The sequence below is a fragment of the Cinclus cinclus genome, chromosome 22, assembly GCF_963662255.1.
Source record: "Cinclus cinclus chromosome 22, bCinCin1.1, whole genome shotgun sequence".
Taxonomy (NCBI): domain Eukaryota; kingdom Metazoa; phylum Chordata; class Aves; order Passeriformes; family Cinclidae; genus Cinclus; species Cinclus cinclus.
Window position 1 is genome coordinate 7,940,858 of NC_085067.1, and position 22,720 is coordinate 7,963,577.

General features: G+C 54.3%; 1 protein-coding gene across 1 annotated transcript in view; it reads right to left on the reverse strand.

Moving 5' to 3' along the window:
- STX1A (syntaxin 1A) overlaps positions 1-6,975 on the reverse strand; it is a gene marked incomplete at its 5' end in the record, with an annotated part of 52,702 nt that extends 45,727 nt beyond the window's left edge. Inside the window, 2 exons of the mRNA XM_062506888.1 lie at positions 5,679-5,778; positions 6,880-6,975. Coding sequence (XP_062362872.1) covers positions 5,679-5,778; positions 6,880-6,975 — 196 coding nt within the window. The remainder of the gene's footprint in view (positions 1-5,678; positions 5,779-6,879) is intronic.
- Positions 6,976-22,720: the final 15,745 nt, after the last annotated feature.

Below are 22,720 nucleotides of genomic sequence, written 5' to 3' on the forward strand. Positions count from 1 at the left end.
AAGATGGAATTGAAGCAGTGTGCGCAAGGGTGAAAAAGGTATCTGTGTGACACAGGGATAGGACGAAGCCACCTGAGGCAACCCAAGCACAGTGTGGCATTAGCACCATGCTGCTAGGAATGGCCAGGCCAAGTGAAGTATTTGAGACCGTTTGGGAGATCCTGGATCCCCCAAGTGGGCAGAGGAACCCCCATCCCTGCACCAAACACCCCTCCAGTCTCTACAACACACACCAGGTTTGGTATAAGGGACAGCCACAGCTGCACGAGCCATGGGTGAGAAGACAAGCTGAGAACACATTCCCTTAGGGACCTGCCTGGAGGAGGGAGAAGCAGGAAGCAAAGAGTCAGGATGCTGAGAGCCACAGGGGCAGATAGCACCTGCTCTCACTGCCCCCATGAGTGCCTGCTCTGCTGCCACACCATGCCCTTCCCACACTGCTGAGGCTGCTGGTGAGGACCATGACATGCACCACTTGCACTGGTGTGTCCTCCAGCCTTAGGCCCACTCCAGGAGCTGCAGGAAACAACCAGAATCATCCAGCCTCCCTGGGCCACTCATGATTTTATGTCCACCAAAGCCACTCCACATCCTGACATTCAACTAGGCCAAGGGCAAAGTCCTGCACCTGGGTCAGGGCAATCCCCAGTGCCAGCACAGACTGGGGGAAGGCTGGAGAGATGAAGGGATGGATGGAGAAGCCCCTGCAGAGAAGGGCTGAAGGATTCTGGGGGGTGACAAATGGGACTTGACCTAGCCATGAGCACTGGCAGCACAGAAAGCCAAGTGTCTCCTGGGCTCATCCTCAGCAGCGTGGGCAGCAGGGGAGGGAGGGGATGTTCCCCCTCTGCTCCACTCTCCTGGAGCTGCCTCCAGCTCTGGGGTCCCAGCACAGGACAACGGTGTTGAATGGAGGGTGGAGTCAGCTTGGACATGGGGAAAAAATGTCAGACCATGAGGTTGCCCAGAGGAGCTGTGGTTGCCCCACCCCTGGAAGTGTTTAAGGCCAGACTGGACCAGGCTTGGAGCAACCAGGTCTAGTGGAAGGTGTTCCTGCCCACAGCAGGGGGTTGGAATGAAAAGAGTTTTAAAGGTCCCTTCCAGTCCAAGCCACTCTGTGAATGTATCCCTGCTTTAGGCCAGACCGCCTGGGCAGAGGCCGCTCCCAGGTCCTTTAAGGCTGCAGATGAAAGGTGAGAGCAGAAGATGAACACGGGGGATATGGTGTTTTTGCTATCTGTGTCCAGGACATGCCCAGACACCTTTTCCCAGATCCTCTGCTCTGCTGGGGCTACACTTGCTTCACCTTCAAAGTCTGATGAAATCTGGGCTGTCTCTGATTTCCCATGTGAGGGAAGCTGGGAGAAGGTGAAGGAACAAAGACAGGAGAACAAAGTCACCCTCATCAGTCCTTTCCACTGCTCCTCCCAAAGTCCTGAGCCTGCAGCCTCCAACACAGCACTACTGAAACTCCTGGTCTTCATGGAAACCTCTCCCCTGCCCTGGTGGGACCAGGCACCAGGGGACAGTAGCCCCAGAAAACCACTGCATGGTGGTAAGGGGAGCTGAGAGGACACAGAAAGCCATGTCTGAGGGGGACAGTTCCAGCAGCACCAGAGCAGCAGCACCTTGGAGCACACTGGGCTTCCTGCTGGGACACACTTCCAAAGGACCTGCTGACAGGTGAGGCTGTGCTTACAGGAGAACACAGAGCCAGCTCAGAGGGGTCCAGCCAGCACCTCAGCACCCAGAAAACTCTAATTTTTCTTTTTCTTGCACAGTGCTACCTCAACAGCATCAGACAGAAGCGAGCAGCTACAGCTTGTCTCCTTGAGTATCTGGCACACCTCCCCACCAGAAAATGGTCTGCTAGGAATAAGAGGGGCCACTCTCCAAGGAACTCCCAGCAGCCAGGAAGACTGAACAAAATCACCTGTGCCCTGGTGTCAAACACCACCACTCTGAGCCTGCACAGCTAAAATGATGAACCTAGAAGTCAAGCATCAATGGAAGTGAACCCCTCCTTCTGTTCTGGTGTAGCTGTCATGGAACTCCTTCCAGGTCTGAAATGTTTACTGGGTCTCCCAAAGCCTGTGGAGATGGGCTGAGCTGACAGGCTGAGAGACACAGCTTGGGATCTGAAGATTTCTCTTCCCCGAGGCAATTCATTGAGCAAACAGCCTTGGTTACATAACACACTGCTGGAGAGCCGTGGAACACAGCCACTGGAGGGACGCAATGCTCAGAGAGGAGGAATGGCAGAGAAGCCCTTCCTGACCACTCCAGGAAAACAACAAATGTGATTTCATTCCTTGCTGGCTGGAATGCCACCCAAAACCCCCTCCTCTGGGATGTGGCCTGGACCAAGGAGGAGCAGCTGATTCCAGTGCCAGGAGCAACAACAGTTGCATCACTCACCGGGAAGGATTTTAGGAATGGGTTTACCAGGAGCTGTGACTCAAACCTGGAGTAGCACAGCGATGGCCCCAACCCAAGGAGGAACACAGGCCCTCAGCTCTTCCAAGCCCACCCCAGTCCCACCATGACACTGCCCAGCTGGATGAGGAGACCTTCCCAGCACCCCGGCAGCCAGACCCAAACCTGCCAGGGCTGCAGGCTGACACCTCACTGTCTCAGTGGCAAAAACAGCCAGCTGCCCACTCATTGGGCTCCAAAATAAACCCAGGCAGAAGTGGCAAGCCAGATCCAAAACCAGTCTGTGCAGCAAGAAGAGGGATCAGCAGGAAGGAAGGGGTGAGCCCTTCCATGAGACGCAGGTCCTGCCCCTCCACATGCCAGGCAGGTGGGTGAATCCAGGTCTCACACAGACACTGGACCTCCCTTCTTAGTGGGAAAAAAACAACACTGAGGGCTTGCATCTGCCTAAGCACAACCACTGAAAAAGCAGATTCCAGTGGGATTGTGCCCATGAAGTCCCTCTCTTCTATTACTGACCCTAAGAAAGCAGCTATTCACCAGCAGCCACTACACACCTCTCCACCCATCCCTCCACTCAGCATTCCAACAGCAATGCTAAGCACTGCCCATACCCTTCCCAGACTACCAGCCCAGCTCTGTCTCAGTCTAAAGACCCACTCCAAAGTCCTCCAGCTCCAGGAGGGCCTTGCTGGTGGTGTTTAAGGCGTTGATATCTCTGACAGAGAAGCTGCACCCACACCAAACCAAGTTGCACAGCACATGTGCCTCCAGACAAGGATGAGAAGTCAGTGACATTCTCTTGTTTCCTGGAGGAACACTTCCCATCATCTTGCAGTGAAGGTTCCACTTGATGCTGAAGTACTTGGAGATCACTAAGAAATAAGCAAGGTGCTCTTCCAGAGGGGACAAGATGCATCCCAAATCCCTGCAGAGAGCAACATCTTGCCCTGATGGCTATACCAGGTGTCACTCCTTGCCATGTTAAACAGTAAACCCCAGTGAGCACATCCCAAAATCAGCCTCTCACAACCTACATTTTAGTATGCTTTGTCTCCATCCCCATGCCTCATGGGAACTTGCTGCTGAATTTCCAAATTAATCTCAATAAATTCACAGCCCTGGGTTACAAATAGCCTTTGCATTTATGAGCAGGTTCTCCACGGGTTCAGGAACACAGAAGGGTGGGGATGAGGCTGCCAGCACAGACAGTCACCTGGCAGAGCAGGTCCAGAGGTGGCCACCAAAATGGTCCAGGGGCTGGGACAAGGGGCAGTGGGGTTAGATTGGACATGGGGAAGAAATATCAGACTATGAGGGTGGTGAAGGGCAGACAAAGCCCAGAGAAGTTGTGGCTGCCCCATCCCCACAAGTGTTCAAGGGCACACTGGACAGGGCTTGGAGCAAGGGGTCCACTGCTGTAGATTTAAGGCGTCCCCCCCACATGGCAGGGATGTGGAACTGGATGATCTTTGAAGGTCCCTTCCCACCCCAAAGCACCCTGTGATTGAGTCTGTCCAGCACTGAGCCCTGAACACCTCCTGAATACACCACAATGCTACAAATCACTCATTTCAGATTAATGTGTGGGCTCCTCTCTTCCTGTCCAAACAATTCTTGATATGACAAACTGAATTCTCTACAATACCAAGGCAAAGTAATATAAAACAAAACCAGACACTTCCAATGTCCTGGATGCTTCTGGAAGTCATGGGAATGTCACCATATCTCGTTCACTGCAGATCTCAGACTTTTAAATAGATTATTATGCTTTTAGGCCATGAGTGCCCTTTGCAGCCCCAAGTGGACCCCATGCCACTGCAGCAGCCGGGAGCACAGCAGCTCTTCTCTGAACACCCCAAAACATGAACACTGCAACATCTGGAGTGAAGGCAGAAGAGCCCGGAGGATGACTGAGCCTGAGAAACGTGAATTCCCTTGAGAAAATCCCTCCTTTCCAGATTTGGCCAAAGAAATTTTAGCTGACGAGCAGCTGCCAGGAGAGGGGGGCCTGTGACAATTTAGGAAGGGCCAGTCCTTTCAAGAAATTACAGTATCTACTGATTTGACACAGGGCAACATATGTGTGTGTGTGTGTGTGTGTGTGTGTGTGTGTGGGCACCCTCATGGGACCTCTAGGCACAATTCCACAAAAGGACATGGAACTGCATTGGGCAGATGAGAGTGGATGAGAAAGGGTAGATGACCAGAGAGAGACCTAGTCTCAGCTTTCCAGCCTTTAAGCACTGGGAGCACAAGCAGTGCTCAGCCCAAGGAAGCAGCACCTTTGCCAGAATGAGGGCTGCCAATGGCCTGGAGCCATCCTGCAGGGTCAGACCTGCATCCAACACCCCTGTGACACCAGCATCATGATGGAGGTGGGCAAAGGAGAGTCACCTGGGCTCAATATTACACTGAAGGTGGAGCCTGGGGCAGCAGAGCTGTTCCAGTGCTGCCCCTCAGCAGGTGAGCCTGGGCAGGGTCCAGCCCCACTCTGCAGTGCCCAGCCCTGCTCTCCCTACAAGCCCAGCCCTTGGATCCACCCATTCCACAATAAGGGCTTTGCAGACACTGAAGCTGGAAAGCCTCTGCTGACCTCACCACCTTCACAGTGGGCTCCTCTGGCTCCCCTGGGAGAGCAGTGCTCCCACCTGGGAACAGGGGACCACAGCACTCATAGTTCTAACTTTGCCAGATCCCCCAGACACCCAAATGCTGCCACCTCTTGGGTGCTCAAATCCCTTACTCTGTCCTGGCAGCAAACCTCTTCTCTGGAAGACAAGGCTGGTGAAGAAGGAGGTGTGGAAGGGATAGACTCTTTGACCATCCAGCAACAGACTGTCCCCAGGACAGAAATGCAAGGTCCTAGCTGCCCACTTCTGGCTCAAAGAGGAGCCATAATATTTCTGGGCCCAAGTAGGTGACACTTGCTCTGTTCTGCCTTATCCATGAACTTTCCCAGGCAGCCCAGGGCAAGACAACAGCCAACCACCACAAAAACAGACACTTGTTCTTCCCAGCCTCCACACTGCCCCATCGTTACAGAAATTCCCCCCTGGCAGCCTCAATGGACTCTCACCACCTCTCTAGTTCTCAAAGCCACCTGTCACCAGGTGAGTCCAAGCCCTCCCTCACCATCCAGCCATGGCTACCTGCAGACACAGGGGACTGTGCCTGGCTCCAGCCACCCCACCAGTGAAGCCACGTGCCCACAGGACACACGGAGCTCATGGCTCACTCACTTTCATCAGGGTTGGGTGAAGCAAGAATGGCGCTGTGCTTCCTTTTCACTTCTTCCACATTCTCTGAAATTTTATCAATGAAGCCTCGAATTTCTTCCACCTGTGAAGTGAGACAAGACAGGTGGTCTGCAACAGAATTTTGCAAAGTGAAGGGATTATTATACCCTATTCCAAAGCAACCATGACATGTCTAAACCACAGCAAACATCCTCCTGGAAAAGTATTTTTCCAGCTTGAAACTATAGCACCACCGTGGAATCAGACCTTCTCCATCCCACCAGCCAGCTCTGAGTCACAACAGTGTAACACAGACTGTATGTCCTGTATTCATTGTGATACACTGAGAAACTTTTGGGATTTATATAAATCAGCATCAGATATATTCCCAGATTCTGTGCCCCTGGCAGGACACTGCTGAGACTGCACAAGTCAGGCTGGTAGCAGCTCAGTCCCCCATAAAAAGCTCCAGAAATGCCCAATTTGACCCTCACCCCCCATTCCAGGGGGGGCCACATTTTCCAAAAGGTCCCTTCTGGCATTTTCTCTGCATTTCTGTGCTACAGGAAGACACCAGAATCTCCCAAGAGGGGAAACCTCTCTCTGTGCTAGGCTCCTTACCCTCTAACTCAGTCTTCTTCGGCTCACACCACTCCTTTGCTCATCTTCCTCCACCTGCACATCAGATTTATCCCAGTTCCCACTCCATTGCCTGCACAGATCCATTTTAACACCCCCTACACACATGCCATGCTAAGGGTGTGCTAAAAATCTGCAAGCAGATCTTACAGCCACCCACATGCCAGAAGACAACCTCTTGTTTGGGAATGGGAGGCACAAAATTAAATCAATCCCATGCAGAGACTGCTGCTCTGCAGAGGTGCTCTGGGAAAAGGCCTGAGAGCTGCGTGTGAAACTTCCCTGCTCCCACTGCCTGGGCAACAGCCTCACTGGGTTCTGGAGAAGCAGGGGGAGAGGAAAGCATCCATAGGGCAGCACAGCCTCGGGTCTGCAGGGAAGCCAGGTTCCTGATGTTCAGCACTCAGCACAACCCTGAGCATCAGCTGAGCAGCACCAGCCAGGGCAGGACCTTCATCCCCATCCCCAGTGGCTGCAGGAAGCCTGGACCATGCACAACCTGCCCTGGTGCCAGCAGAAAGGTCTGAACCAGCTTCAAACTGCACTGGAGGAACAAACCTCTCACCTGCTCAAAGAACTCATCCATGAAACGATCCCGGTCCACACTGACGGTGACTTCATCATCATCATCACTGTCCTTTGCCTGCAACAACACAGAGAGAGAGAGGCATCAACAAGTGCTTGCTGCAGAGTTAACAGCTCGATTTCAGGAGCTCCTCTGAGGCATCTTCCCCTTCTCCAGTGCTCACTTGCTCCAAGGAGCTGGGGCAAACACTAGCCAGAGCGTGGAACACCTCAGGCACTGCCACTCTGAGCCTCCAGGACTCTTGAGAGAGCAGAGAACAGACACATCCAGCAGTGAGGGACAGCCAAAACACCTTGGCAGCCAGTGTCCCGTGGCACAGCCTCTGCAGAGAGCATGGGACACAGTTAAAGACACCCCATATCCATGGAGTGGGAGCTCCGAGGACACCCTCAGTCCTGTGTGAGCACACTGGCTCTGCAAGGAGCAGGAAAGGGAAACAGCACGGATTCCACCATGGGAAACACCAGGATGCTGCAATGGGAAAGCATGAGTGATGTCATGATGGGAAACACAAGGGATGTTGCGACTGGGAAAGCACAAGGGATGCTGTGATGGGAAAACACGAGGGATGCTGCCATGGGAAACACAAGGAATGCTGCCACAGGAGAAAGCATGGGCGATGCCATGATGGGAAAACACGAGGGATGCTGTAATGGGAAACATGAGGGATGCTGTCACAGGAAACACAAGGAATGCTGCCACAGGAAAGCATGAGGGAAGCTGCAATGGGAAACACAAGGAAAGCTGCAATAGGAAACAAGAGATGCTGCAATGGGAAAACATGAAGAATGCCATGTCAGGAAAACAGGGATGCCATGATGGTAAAAACAAGGGATGCTGCCACGGGAAAGCACGAGGGATGCCGTGATGGGAAAATAAAAGGAGTACTGCAGAGTGCAGGAAAGGTGGGAGCAAACAGATAATACAGCAGAACTAGTAAAGTCACAGCAGGCAAATGAGGGGTTGTCCTTGTCTGCAGAAGCATGTGTGTCATTGTCACCAGAGATGAAAACACCTCCTGTCCCAGCAAGGCGGGGGATGTAAGCTCTCAAGGGAAGGAAAAATTACAGTCCTCCACATAAGGAGACATTTAAAATATTATTATCCAAAGCAGTTACTTGACGGAGGGAAATGGAAAATTAACAGGTTGGAAAAGTTTCTTCTTACTCCATCTTTACAAGACAGAAGAAGCCAGTGGAATGGAGATTTAAGACAGGAACTGCCCTTGTTCATCTCATGATGACTGCAGTTTTTGCAGACAGTTACACATCACCCTATGGCCCCTCTGCATTCTGCAGAGAGGAAGCCACTACAGTCTCCAGAAAGAGCCCTCTCACATTGAAGAGAGTCAGATTAAATATCTATCCTACCCCCTTAAATTGTCTTTCCACCCTACAGTGACTGATTTGGGCTGTATCATCCAGAATCCTCAGCTTTCAGCCTTGCCACCACTTGTGGCACTGTTTGCCTGGGTAACTCACTCACACACAGTTATCCCATTCATGGTTATCCAGAGCCCTTGTGATCAGAGAGCTCCCGTAATTCTGGTGAAAATCTCATCCTGACAAGGAAATGCAGGCATGGTGCTGCTCTTACCCACTATTCTATGGTCACAGAAAACTGTTCCCTAAAGTCTGAAATTGTGCCCATTTGCAGCACAGCCACTCAGGCCAGGAGCTGCCAGCACACTGAGGCTGGGGCACGGCCAAAGCTGCCAGCCTGGGGATGGGTTGGTACATTTAAATCCTTCCAGAGATGGTGACTCCACCACCGTCCTGCACAGCTTGTTGACAACCCCTTCTGTGAAGACATTTTGACTAATATCCAACCTAAACCTTCTGTGGAGCAAGTTGGGGCCATTTCCACTTCTCCCGTCACTTGATAATCTGGGAAAAGAGCCTGACCCTCACCTGGCTCCACCCTCCGGTCAGGGAGCTGTAGAGAGTTAAGAAGGTTTCTCCTGAGCCTCCTTTTCTCCAGGCTGAGCCTCCCCAGTTCCCTCAGCTGTTCCTGGTCCTCCAGACCCTTCCCTTGCTCTGTTCCCTTCTCTGAATATGCTCCAGCCCCTTGCCGTCTTCCTTTTCCAGGGGCCCAAAACTGACCCCACGATTTTAGATGCCTCAGCAGTGCCCAGCCCAGGGGATGGTCACTGTGCTGGTACCACTGCATACAAGGGCTGTACAGTCCCTGCAGCAGGCACTGCCTTCTGCATCAGGCAGGGCCAGCTTTTTCCCTGAAGCATTTTGCTTCCAAACTTCTGCAGTTTGCTCACACCACACAACCTCTCCCATTCCCTTCAGCAGCCACAGTCTGGTACTGAGAGCCAGAGCACTGCCCAGGCTTTGGACAGAGCTGGATACATGACCACATCTAACACTTCCCACCTCTCCCTGGAGCCAAGGGCAGGATTTGGCCACAGGCTCTTTTAAATCCTTCCTGCACACCAGTGCCACCAGACAGTCCAGTCCCTCCCCCTGTCCCCTGTCATCACCGCTCCAGCCTTGCTCAAAGCCATCTGAGCACAGTGACAGCTGTCACCCTCCAGTCCCGACCCCGATGCTGACTGTGCCATTCCTTCGGCCAGCAGTAAGCCTGGCTGTAAGCTCAGGTCCACTTGGGGTCAACAACTGATTCCAGAACCATGTCCACATGTGCTCCATTGCTCCCAGAGCATCCCAAGCACGCCCCCAGCACATGGGAGGAGGGCTCACCATGGAGGAGGTCACAAAGAGCCATGTCCTAAAGCTAGGAATGGTGGATAGACATTTCCTACAGAGACACAAGTACCATCCATGTTCACATTCCACTTTACATATCACACATGCCTGCTAGGCTTGTGCTGTGCTTGATTTTAAGCATCAACAGCTATTAAGCACACTTTTGTGGGTGGCACCAGGAGCCCACTAGATGGGCAATTACAACACAGACCCCTACCTACACCCCCCAGGATGTTGGAAAATGCCCACAGATCCTGGGGACACACTTTGTGAGTGATGGAAGATCCACCTGACAATGCAAACTCCACCCTGGATGGATGTTGCCAGGTCAGGGGATCTTTCTTCCCCCACCCTGCTAAGCCTCTCCAAGGGGCAAGAACATCCACACCAGCCCCCACAGATGGAGGGACTGTACTCATGTCCCGCCTGTAGCTCCTGCCACCTCACCATGCACCCAACAGGATGGATCTACAGGAAGGAGTCAAAGGAAAGGGGGTTGAGAGCACCCTGTGAGGATGGATCAGGGGATTCTGGTGGGTGACAAATGGGACTTGACCTAGCCATGAGCACTGGCAGCACAGAAAGCCAAGTGTCTCCTGGGCTCATCCTCAGCAGTGTGGGCAGCAGGGGAGGGAGGGGATGTTCCCCCTCTGCTCCACTCTCCTGGTGCTGCCTCCAGCTCTGGGGTCCCAGCACAGGACAATGGTGCTGAACTGAGGAGGGTGGAGTCAGCTTGGACATGGGGAAAAAATGTCAGTCTTTGAGGATGGGCTGCCCAGAGAAGCAGTGGCTGCCCCATCCTTGGAAGTGTCCAAGGCCAGGCTGGATGGGGCTTGGAGCAGCCTGGTCTAGTGGAAGGTGTCCTTGCCCATGGCAGGGGGTGGAAACTGGATCCAGTCTGCCCTTGCAGTCTTATACAGAAAAAACACACCTTCAACACAACTTCCCCACAAGCCTACCCAGCTTTTTTTGCCATCATTCTGGCAGGATCTCAATTTGCCAGAATTCTGAGCCCCTTTTTGTAGCCTGTTAGCAGAGTATTCCCACTGTTAATTTTAAATGCAGGTTTGTATGGAAACCAGGAAGGCCAGGGACTGGCAGCAGAGGAAGAACAGCAGGAGAGCAGGGTACCTGCCAAGATGCTCTTCTTGTCACCTCTTGCTCGTCCCTTCCACTTGCAAAGCAGGCCTGGCTCATTACCCAAAGGATGTCACACCCCTGGCTAGTCCTATCTGTGCTGCCCACTGGACCCTGCCATACCCAGAAATCCTGAAGGAAGGGACCCACCACCCATGGAAGGGGTTTCTACCAAAGCCACACACAGCCTTGTGGGAGGCACTCATGGTTGAGGGCAGACCAGACCTGGGAGTGTAGAGGCTGATGGAGAGGCAGAGAGATGTTATTTAGGGCAGGCACTGGACAGGGGGAGTGGCACAGAGCCCAGCAAGAAGCCCCATGAAGAGGAAATTACACAGATGGAGCCTGCTGGTCAGGAGGGCACATGTCACTTGTCACTCCGGGCTGGAGAAGGGCACCATCTGTCCAACCCACGTCACTGGAAACACCCTCGGTGCCACACTGCCTCCGACCCCCCGTGTCAGGCAGATCATCCCACCCCACCACCCCGAGCCCCTGAGCCAGCAAGCAGCAGCCACGCTCCCTAATGGGTGACTTGGACTGGAAATGGAGGAGATGCCACAGGGAGAACAGCTCATGGGATGCAGGGCACTGATGGATCAGCTGCTCCAGCATCTCCCTCCACTCTAGCCCTCACTGCTCTACCCCAAGCTTGTGGCAATCCCCCCATGATTAATTCTAGTGCAAAAGTCGGAACAAGACCAAAACTTTCCAAAGGAAACATAAAGCATCACACGGCATCCCAGCATTTTGGCTCCACACATCCCAGCTGTGAGCATCCCAGGTTTCCAAAGTCACATGGAAAGCTCCTGTCTCAGTCAAAACTACCTACAGGTGCTGCTCAGCACAAGCAGCAAACAACTCCCCAGCCAGGGAACTCACAATGTTAGGCACACCATCCTCACAGTGCCCCTCCACTTATGCCTCAGGCACTGTCAGGCAGCACAAAGGACCCAGGGTTTCCAGGCTTTTCCCCCACACAGGGTAGGCGAGGATATTCCTTCTTTTGCAAGGATTTTATTTCTCCAGTTCGCCAGAGGCTAACCAGTGGCACCACATGGGCACTGCCCCAGCAGCTGGGATGGCTTTGCAAGCTGCTGCCTCTTCAGTGCCGCTGAGCAGCAGGAGCTAGATGGGGAGGGCAGGTCAGTCAGAACTCCTCCAGCAGCTTTCCAAGCCTCACAGGGTTCAAAGTGCCCTCCACAAGAGCCAAAATCCCAAGTGCAGGCAAAGGCAAAGTGTGATATCATCCCTGACAATAAGGAGTAGCAGATGGGAAGACATCCAGAGCTCCAGAGCATCCTGGCTCTGTAGGTTTTGTAACCAGGCATGTTAATAAATTTATTATTGAGGAGATCACATTCCCGTGATTCCAACCCACCCCACTCCCTCTCCAAACACTTTCTGAAAGAGGCAAAGGACCACAGAATACCTGAAAAGACTTGATGCTGACAGGGTGGGCTGTGCAGGACATAACCAGGTCTCTGTCACCTCACAAGTGGCCACATGCAGCCCCAAGTCCTCTCCTGTCAGTGCTGCAGATGGATTTGACCATGACCAGATGCATACAGGGAGCTGGTGCAGGCAGAAGAGGCAGGGCAGAGAAAAAATGGGCTCAGCCACTGCTGGGCACATCTGAACACATCCCTCTACCAAGCCCTGCTGGCACATTTTCCTAGGAGATATCTGTATTCAAACAAGCAGTGAGCCCTTGCCTGCCTCCTGCATCCCACAGGGCTGTGGGCCCAGGCCATGCTGCCTCCCACCCTACCAGAGACAAGGCAAGCCTCACAAAAGCACAAGGGAAGGAAAAAGCCACACCAGCTGCCATCCCCCTTTTAGAGACTACTCAGTTAAGCAAAGAAAGGCTCATCCCTGAGATGCAGAAGGCTGCTCGACAGCTTCACTCCCAGGCTGCATCTGTTTATTTTTATTTACGAACACCTCCGTGCTGCTCTGCCCAGCTAAAGAGATTCCAGCCATCTGGGCTTGACTTGCTTTGTAAAATTATGTCCTTTCTGCACCAAGACCACAACACGGTGAGATGCACAGGCTGCTCCTGGGGATGCCTCTGAGCAGCTGTGGGTCATGTCTGGGATCATGTTCCCACACAGAGGTCCAACACCCAGAAGCAGTCACCCTGTTCCCCCTGTCCAAACCCCCAAGCCCAGGGCACTGCTGCTGACACTGAGAGCTCCCAGGGAAGCTCATTCCAGCTGTGCAAGGAAGGACAAGGTCAGAATAACTCAGCAGCGAGCGGCACTGACATCTCAGCCATCTCACAGAGCCTAAAGGACACGTAGGAGAGTGTACAGACCTCTGCAAACGTCCCAGCCTGGCTCTGTGATGCTTGGCAGCACAAGGGCAATTCAGCACAGCCTCACCTGGACAAGGTCCAGAGCACCCACGGATCTCCCACCCACCAAACAAGTCCCACCCCATAAGCCCTGACCTCCCCACACTTCAGGGTTTGCTTTAGGCATCTGCAGCAGCCAGAAAAAGCCTTCAAGCAGGGCTGAAGTCCTGCTCCTGAAGGCTTCCATGGAGGTGGTGTCAAGACTATGGATAAGGACAGCCAGAGGGTATGCTCCCAGGAGACAGCCCTGAAGAGCTGAACCAGCCAAGACCATGGTTTTAAACTACCCATGGTCTCAGCCTTAGCCCTTTTTGCAGACCACAAAGTACAGCTGTGCACCACAATCAACTGGCCACTCCATGGCACACAGGCCCCAAACTCAGCTGTGTCCTATTCCAGTATTAAATCCAGCTGGCAGCCTGTCACCAGTGGTGTTCCCCAGGGAACAATGTTGGGGCCACTCCTGTCTAATAGCTTTATCAATGATGTGGACAAGGGGATGGAGGGCACCCTCAGCAGAAGACACCAAGTTGGGTGAGATGTTGACCTGCTGTAGGGTAGGAGGGATCTGCAGAGTGATCTGGACAGGCTGAATCAATGGGCCAAGGCCAATTCTATGACATTCAATGAGACCAAGTGCCAGGTCCTGTACTAGGGTAACAATAACCCCATGGAATGCTCCAGGCTGGGGTCAGAGTCACTGAAAAGCTGGGAAAGACCTTGGGGTGCTGGCCGGCAGTAGCTGAACATTAGCCCAGGTGGGCAAGAGGCCAATGGCACTTGGCTTGTATCAGAAATAATGTGTCCAGCAGGACCAGGGCAGTGATTGTCCCCCTGTGCTGGACACTCCTGAGGCACCACAAACCTTGGGGTCAGTTCTGGGCCCCTCACAACAAGAAGGTCATCGAGATGCTGGAGCATGTTCAGGGAAAGGAATGGAGCTGGTGAAGGGTCTGGAGGACCAGGAGCAGCTGAGGGAGCTGGGGGGGCTCAGGGGGAACCTCACTCTCTACAATGCCCTGGCAGGAGGATGGAGCCAGGTGGGGGTCAGGTTCTGCTGCCACGGAACAAGGGACAGGACAAGAGGAAACAGCCTCAAGTTGTGCCAGGGCAAGTTTAGTTGAAAACTGGGGAAGAATTTTTCACAGAAAGGCCTGTCCAGCCCAGTTACCAGGGCACAGGCTGTGCAGGGCAGTGATGGAGTCACCATTCCTGAACAGACTAAACAGATGTGTAGTTGTGGCACTTGGGGTTAGTGATAGCCTTGGCAGTGCTGTGGAAACAGTTGGATCTTAGAGGGATCTTCTAACCTAAGCAATTCTAATATTCACCAAAAACAGCCCACACCTTCCCATTAACAACTTATTTTATGAATAGAAGTTGACTTCAGCATTCAGCAACATCTGCATGAGTCAGGTGGTATTTCCAACACTAGTAGTGCAAGGGAGAACATGATTTCCAAGAGTTCTCTCCTTAGGTGCTGGCTTGCATTCCTGCAAAATAATTCCCAGCCTTTGGCAAAAAGCCCAAACCTTTTATCAGAACCATGATCACTCTTAAGCTTAGTTCTAAAAGCAAACAGGTAAAATTCTCCTTAACTCTGAGGAATAAGTGTCAGAGGTAACAGAGTTGCCACCAGTCCTAGAGAGGGCAATGAGCTGAACTCACTGACCTTCTCCTGTAGCTCTGAAGCATGGACAACACTATTACCTACTGGAAAAGCACCTGTACTTTACAGCCAGTACTTCATAAATTTACAGTCATGGCTGAAGAATAAATTGGTTAAAAACAGACTTAAATAATCTGAAATTAATTTCTTAACATCCTCTAAATGGCATCATCATTGTTACAGCTCCTGTGCAGACCAGAGCTTCCCATGGGCAGTATGACCTGCAGCCATAGCACTCTTCTCTCCACTCCATTTAGCAGGGTCAGCACTCAGAGGTCTCTGCTGGGATCATCACTGTGCTTTGGTGTCTGTCACCAAGCCCTGGTGATGCCCACTAGTGACATTGCAGTGTGTCCTAGGAAACTTCCGGAGAGAAAAGAAGGAAAGCCTCAGGCAGAGAAGGTGACACAGGCAACACTGCAACTCCCATGCCTGTGGGATGAACACAGCCTGCAAAATGGTTATCCTTCAAATCCCATTACAGCCCCTACAAACAGGCACTCATGGAATATACTGATTTGGAACAGACCTTCAAGGATGCCCCAGTCTAACCCCCCGCCATGGGCAGGGACACCTTCCACCAAACCAGGTTGCTCGCATGGTCATGAAAGCTCAAAGACATTTCTTTAGTGCTCTTGTCTAGACTCTGTAAAAGAATCTCAGCACCATCCAGGTGAGACACTGATCCTCACAAAAGGCAAAGGTCCTCTAGAAAACCAATACAAACAGTCATTTCATACACAAACCCCAAGTCTGACAGAACCTGATGGAAGACCAGCAATGGAAGAGCACAGCTCATACTGGAAAACCTGCAGCACACATCTGCAGAAGTACAGCAGGATGAAAGTGGTCACAGTGGGAGTGCTCTCCTGAAAACTCACAGGACAGTGAACAGAAAACTTCATTTTAATTATTTCCCACTAAAAGAAACCTGGGTCTGCAATATTCACTAGAATCTGGAAAACTGTACTATTAACAGGAAGTTCAGTCCCATCCTGCAACAGATTTTGACACTGCACAGCCAGGTCTGTCCCCTGCCCTGGAGTGTGTCCTGAGGTGCCTGTGGGTGCCTGAGGAGAAGGCAGCAGGGAGGAGGAACCTTCTCCCCGCAGAAGGAATGTGCTGCCCTAGGAACAAATGAACACAATTTGAGGAGGAGATTTGGAATTCTACAACCAGTCAGGAGCTGGTCTAGTGAAAAATGTCCCAACCCATGCCAATAGGGTTGGATTATACGGTTCTTTGTAGGTTTCTTGGCAACTGAGAGGAAACTTTTCTTGAGCCTGAGCTCTCCAGGACTGCTGCAGAACTTCCTATTTTCCTCTGTATGTCCCCAAGGGGAGTTTTTGGCCAGCATGTCCTGGGCCCCATTCACTACTTCCATCACTCCTGCAAAAGGTGATGGAGGAAGAGACCCTCCTGCCAGGGGAGAGCAGTGGCATCACTACAGAAAACACTCAGCATATGACTGAAAAAGGTGGAAAGATGTTTCAGAACATCTCTCATGTGGGACCTGAGCACCCAGAAGTCTGCTTGCTCTGTCAGCCCCATCCCTGGAAATGTTCAAGGCCAGAGAGGGCTCAGAGCAATCTGGTCTAGCCAAAGGTGCTCCTGCCCATGGCAGGGGTGTTGGAACAAGATGGTCTTTGGAGGTCCTTTGCAACCCAAACCATTCTGTGAGCCCATGACACACCACATGCTACAGCCTGTCCCCTGTTCACAGCCACAAGTCTGCTCCCTGATTTGGGGGGCAAAAGCAGTGCCCACATTTCCAACCACAGCCCTGGTTCTGGCCACTGTAGGCAGAGGCTCAGGCAGAGGTGCAGAGGTACAAGCAGCCTGTGACACCTTGTCCCTGGCCTCTCCCCTTCTTTCAGTTCAGAAAAACCGTCTACTCCTTGTGCCTCCACAGTTGCCTTGTCTCATATTCTTCCTAAGCAAAGACAGCCTCTCTGGCTTAGTGCCTGGTCTGGTCCTGACACAGCATTGCTCCATCTCCATTTCCCAGGCTGTCCTCTGCTTGCCCTCCCCTCCCCACGCATCTCCTCCAGGATCATCCTGCAGACACCATGGCACAAGGACACTCCCCCGAGGCAGGTGTGCTCAGGTCATCTGCATCCAGAACAATACCACACACTCTCTCTTCCTGGTCTTCCACCCGGGCTCACTCTCCTCCTTTTTGCTAATATACATAATTTTCTGGAAGAACCAATTTATCACAGTACTTAGCTTAATGAGCCTTACTGTACATGTTCTGCCTGTAGTGATAATTTTGCATATTTCCTGAGAAATCTTGTTAACGGGGAGATACATGGCAAAACAAACATTTGTACAGCTTCCGAGCAGCTCACACACAAAGACACTTTGATTAAAACAACGGGGATGGGACTGAACCCTTTTGGCTCCAGCCTCTCAGACATCCAATGCACAGCTGACGTATCTGGCTGCACTTACCATCACTCTTATCACTCTCTGGTGCCCACAGACTGACACCAGGTCCCAATGGATCAAGAGTATTCCTGTATTCAAGCTGACTTCAGTGGGACCATCAAACCCCCATGCACCAGACCTCAAGTTCCCCAACACACACCAAGGGACCCTGGGGCTCAGACCCTCTGAGGTCTGTCTGTCCCTCAAACCCTGTCCATCACCCCCCCAGGGCCCTCGCAGGTTGGGGACATGACACACCACACCGAGCTGACCTAGAGTCTGGGCTTTGTACGTTTAAAGCATAGAAAAGGGTTTTCCCAGGTTTTGGCTTGCCCTACCATGTTGTGCACCCACTGCTGTGAACAACGTCCCTATGGCACAGGGACACCCAGGACCCCTCAACTGCTGGGGAGAAAGAACATCCCACACAGGAGCATGTGGGGCTCATCTACGTCACTCCTGTCATCTTCTTCCTTGCCCAGCTGCCCAGCCCAGCAGACCAGGAGTGAAGATTCACTGGCATCTCACCCCTCCTGCTCCAGGACTCCAAGGGATCAGGCAAAGCAGCTTCCCTGCCCCAGTGCTTGTGGGACCAGGAATGCTCTTAAGGGCAGCCACGATATTTGACCTGCCACGGCAGTTCTGCTCCTCCCCACGCCCAAAAAAATGAGCATTTCAATAATGCTAAAACCCATTAAGCTGAGGCAGAGCAGGCAGCAGCGTGCTGTGGCCATGGCACAGCCACTGGCTGTCACCCACCATGTGACAGCCCCACTCCCGACTGGCAGGGACACAGGACAGCTGAATTATTTACGTGACCCTTCTGGTTCAACAGAAGAGCTCGAAAGCACTTACGGCAACGAAGAGGGTTAAAAAAGGAAAGGAAGATGGCATCTAAACGAGTAAATATATTCATCTCCAAGGTCTGTAGGGACTTCTACAGCCGGGGGGTGCTGGAAAAGATGGAGACACACAAGACCCGACCTCTGCAAAGAGCAACTGTGGTCGACTTCACATTTGTGCCCCCAGGAGAGAAAACCTCAGTAGGAACACTTTGGAATTAAGAGGAAGGGTTGGAGTGAGGTCGTGCTGTAAGTCCTGGGGCACTGCTGCAGATTTCACTGCCACAGGAGGGGTGGGGGTGGATCCACAGAGCCGGACCTGGAGCCCACCTTGCTTCCTCTCTCCTTTTATTTTTAACACCCATCTCCCACAGCTCCCACTGGCACGAGGCAGTGCTGGGAGCAGGGACTTGGCTGTCAGGAGTGGGGATTCAGCCAGCTGGGGAGGGCAGTGGCACAGCACAAACACACAGACATCATTGGAGAAATGCACACAAAAACAGCTGCTGGAGATGAACAACGGCCATGGGAGGAAAGTGCACCACCAAAATGGGCCCTGCCAGCGGCTGGGAGGTTGGAATTGGATGGTTCCTTCCAACCTAAAGCACTCTGTGATCCTATAACATTGGCGCATCTCCCTCACTTCCTCCCGCTCTCAAAACACCATTCATAATTATTTTACCATTTGGACCTGTGTCACATCCTGGAAACCCCAGTGTCTCACTCAAATTGAGCTGTCAGCTCCACGGCAGGATGGAGCACCACAGGACAGACTCTCACAATCCTGCATGTACACACCATCTCATCAGGGTTGCTCTTGGGGGTGTTGGGGAACGGGACCAGCTCCAGATCCACTCCAGATGGGCAAGTAAGACCACTCATAGCCACAGCTGTGACACCTGCCCAGAAGCAGCTGGAAACAAAGCTCTGCTCGGCCTCTTCCAAGGCATCCCGCATGGCCCATCCTCAGCTGCTCTCCACCACAACTACAGAACATGTTTCATCTGTAAGTTAAATTTCCTGTCCCTGGTTCAGAGCAGACCTGGGGACACTACTCCCACAAGGGCATTGAATAAGCTCCAGCAACTCTGATCCAAACCAGAACAGAGGTTCAGAAAAGAGCTGGGATTAGCGTTTTGAATTTCAAGTACCATTTAAAAAAATCCCATTAAGACATGGAGCTTCTGTTCTGTAGAGCAGTGACTGCCCTGCTTCCCCTCCTCTGCTCCAACAATGCCAGCTCTTTTTTTATTAATCCTTCTTTTTTTATCATCTCTGGCAGAATTTAAACACTGTATTAACATGAGAAGAACCTATCCAGGCTATTAATGAGGCAGCAGAGAGGAAACAAGTTCAAATGCTCCCTGCTCTGTGTCCACTGCAGCATCTCGCTCCTCCCTGGTGTCTGCCACCACAAAGGGTGTAAATCCATGCTGCCTCACTCACTGCAGTCCTGCCAGGATCCACTCACATACGGGGCAGCTGCACACTCAGAAAACATTCCTCCATCCCCAGGAGTCCTCGGGAAGAATACTGCACCCTCAGCATGAGGCTGATGAATAAGGAGCAGCAGCAGGAGTGAGGCGAAAACACATTTTATTTTTCTTAAGGCGTATTTAAAGGAACAGATAAATTTTAAAATACTCCATGGCATCACTTCTCAGCCAGCACCGGCTGCCAAAAGGACATTCATGAGGCTTCTTTTTACTATTATTATTAAAAAGCCTATTTTCCAATCCCATTTCACAGCCTGTGCTGGTGGTGGAGACAGAGCCCTATGTTTGGGTGCTTTCCAGGCAGAGTGGGGAGGCAGCTCTTGGGGGAGCCTCTTCCTCCCTCAGAATCCACAGCCACTCCTGAGCATCTACAGTCAGCCCTGGGCATTCAGAGCTGCTCAATCACCCCAACAGCCACCCCCTCAGCCCCTTGCTGGCATCACCCCAGCTCCATCCTCCTGGTGTTTTTCAGACCAAACCAAACTCCCAGCCAAGTGATCCAGGTGGGAGCTCTGATGCCTGACCAGACTGAACACCCAGAGTGGTCCCCACTGCCCCTCGCTCCAAGGCAGAGTCTTCCCCACGGGACAGACCCCCCCCTTGCAATCCCAGGCGGCCCTGCAGCGCCAACCGTGAAGTAATTAAAAAAAAAAAATCCACAAAAAACCCTCACCGAACAAGAAAAACCACTAGAGAGAGAGGACCGGGTGGTGGTATGGAGCGGGGGCTGGAGCACGACTCCAGGATTCCGGGCTCTGCCCCTCCGGCCACTGCCGCCGGCCACAGAGCTCGGCCCCAGGCGTGGGCAGCGGCACCACCGCGGCCCCGAGGGTGCAGCAGGGGGCCGGGGAAGGGCACCGGGGGGCACCGGGGGCTCCTTCCACCGATGCTCCATGCGCGGGGGGGCTCGGGGCTTCCGCGGGACACAGCACCGGCTGCGGCCGCACACGAAGCCCGCCGGCTCCCGGACAGCACGGGTCACGGCGCTGGAGTCCCCGCGGTGCTGCGGCCGCAGGCGCTGCTCGGCACCGCCGCAGCGGCTGCGCCGGAGGATGAACACGCAAAACGGGAGCGGAGCGGGCGCGGCACGGTCCCGGCGGAGCACGGCACGACCCCGCCGCCCGCGGGCAGCCGCCGCCCGCACCGGTACAAATACACGTCTGTATCCGGGCTTCCAGCGGCGATGCTGCCCGGCCGCCGCGGCCCCCGGTACCGCGCAGATCGCCGCTCGCACCGCGCGGTGCCGGGGACAACCGGAGCGCTCCGCGGCGGTGCGGACGGCGCAGGCCGGGGGACCCCTCCTCCTACCCCGACAGCCCGGCGATGAACGGGGGGCTCATCCTGTGCTCCCAGCCCCCGCCCAACCCCGCCGCCGTCGCCGTCGCTCAGGGCAGGGCGGCCCCTGCCCAGGGAGGAGGGGGGGGCGGCGAGACGGTTTCGGGCGGTCCCCGATGGGGGCAGAGGGCTGCCCGCATCCCCCGCATCCCCGGCTGCGTCCCGCACTCACAGCGCGCAGCTCCCCGGTCCGGTCCTTCATCCTCGCCCCGCTGCCGCTGGGAACGGCCAGAGCGCGGGGAGGGGCGGGCGCGGAGCATGCGCGGAGCGGTGCGAGAGGGGCGGGGGGACCCCGGGGGGACCCTACCATGATGGGGGCCCTGGCAGGGGGACCCTCACGGCGCGGAGTCAAACTGCGGGCAGGCGGCCCCGGGGGTCTCACGTCGGGAGAGGGACCGGGGGGGCGCACGGCGGGGAAGGCCACAGCTACAAGGGAATGTCACCGGGGGGGTCGCGCCGGGGGGGGGCAAATAAGGTGTGACAGCTGCGGGTCACACCCAGGGGAACTCACGCGTGGGGGCGTCACATCTCGGGGAAGGGGTCTCGCGGGGAGAAGGTCGCGGCTGAGGGTCACACCCAAGGGGACCTCACACGTGGGGGCATAGCATTGGAGGGGGTCGCACTTTGGGAGGCCACAGGAGGAAGTGACACCTGGGAATAACATCGGGAAGGAACCTGGAGAGGTCGTACCTGTGAGGTACCACGTCATGGGGCTCTTAGGGGTGTGGAGGGGTGCACAGCAGGGCAGCCCCAAGAGCGGGGTCACCCCTGGGTGTCCCTGGGGCGGCGGCAGTGGTGCTGGGGGTCCAGGAGACAGCAAGGTTTGGGGCCACCAAACAAGACGGGCTGGCTCTGCCCCCCAGCCTGGGGACAAGTAGGGCGTGTTGGGGGATCCACCCTGAGGACCCCAAATGCAAGCTCGCAGGGAGCAGAAAGTGCCAGCCGGGTTCAGACAGATGCTGCCTGCTCTGCCGCTTTTCAGGAAACCGGCAGTGTCGGGGAGACACCCCTCTCCTCCCCGCTGCCAGGGGTAAAAAAGAGCGGGATCTCCCATAGGCTGCAGGTTCCTGCAGCTGCTGGGACCATGGGATCCAGCCGCAGGGCCACGGGTCGCAGTTCCCGCAGTCCGACCCGTGTCCAGAATCGCTGCGGTGCCCAGTGCTGGGGTACACTGCTGCAAAGGCTGGGGTCTCCCCCGCTGCTGTTACGACCAAACCCAACTCAGTTCACCCTGTGTACAGCCCCGCTAACCCCGCACAGCCCTAACCCCGCACAGCCCTATCCCCGTACAGCCCTAATCCCGCACAGCCCTAATCCCGCACAGCCCTATCCCCGCACAGCCCTATCCCCGCACACCCCTAACCCCGCACAGCCCTAACCCCGCACAGCCCTATCCCCGTACAGCCCTATCCCCGTACAGCCCTATCCCCGCACAGCCCTAATCCCGCACAGCCCTATCCCCGTACAGCCCTATCCCCGTACAGCCCTATCCCCGCACAGCCCCGCTAATCCCGCACAGCTCCGCTAACCCCGCACTGCCCCCCCCCCCCCCCCCCCCCAAAGGTGAGCCCTCCCGGGGCTCCCAGCGCGGCTCCGGGGTGCGGCGCCCCCTGGTGGCTCCGTACAGAACCGGCAGATTCGGTCTCCGGTACAGCCGGTACCCCCGGTATACCCGGTACAGCCGGTACCCCCGGTTATACCCGGTACCCCCGGTACAGCCGGTACCCCTGGTTATACCCGGTACAGCCGGTACTCTCGGTACAGCCGGTACCAGCGGGGCAGGGCTCAGGCTCCCTTCCCACTCCTCCGGGAGAGTTCATGCCTCCGGAACAGCACTG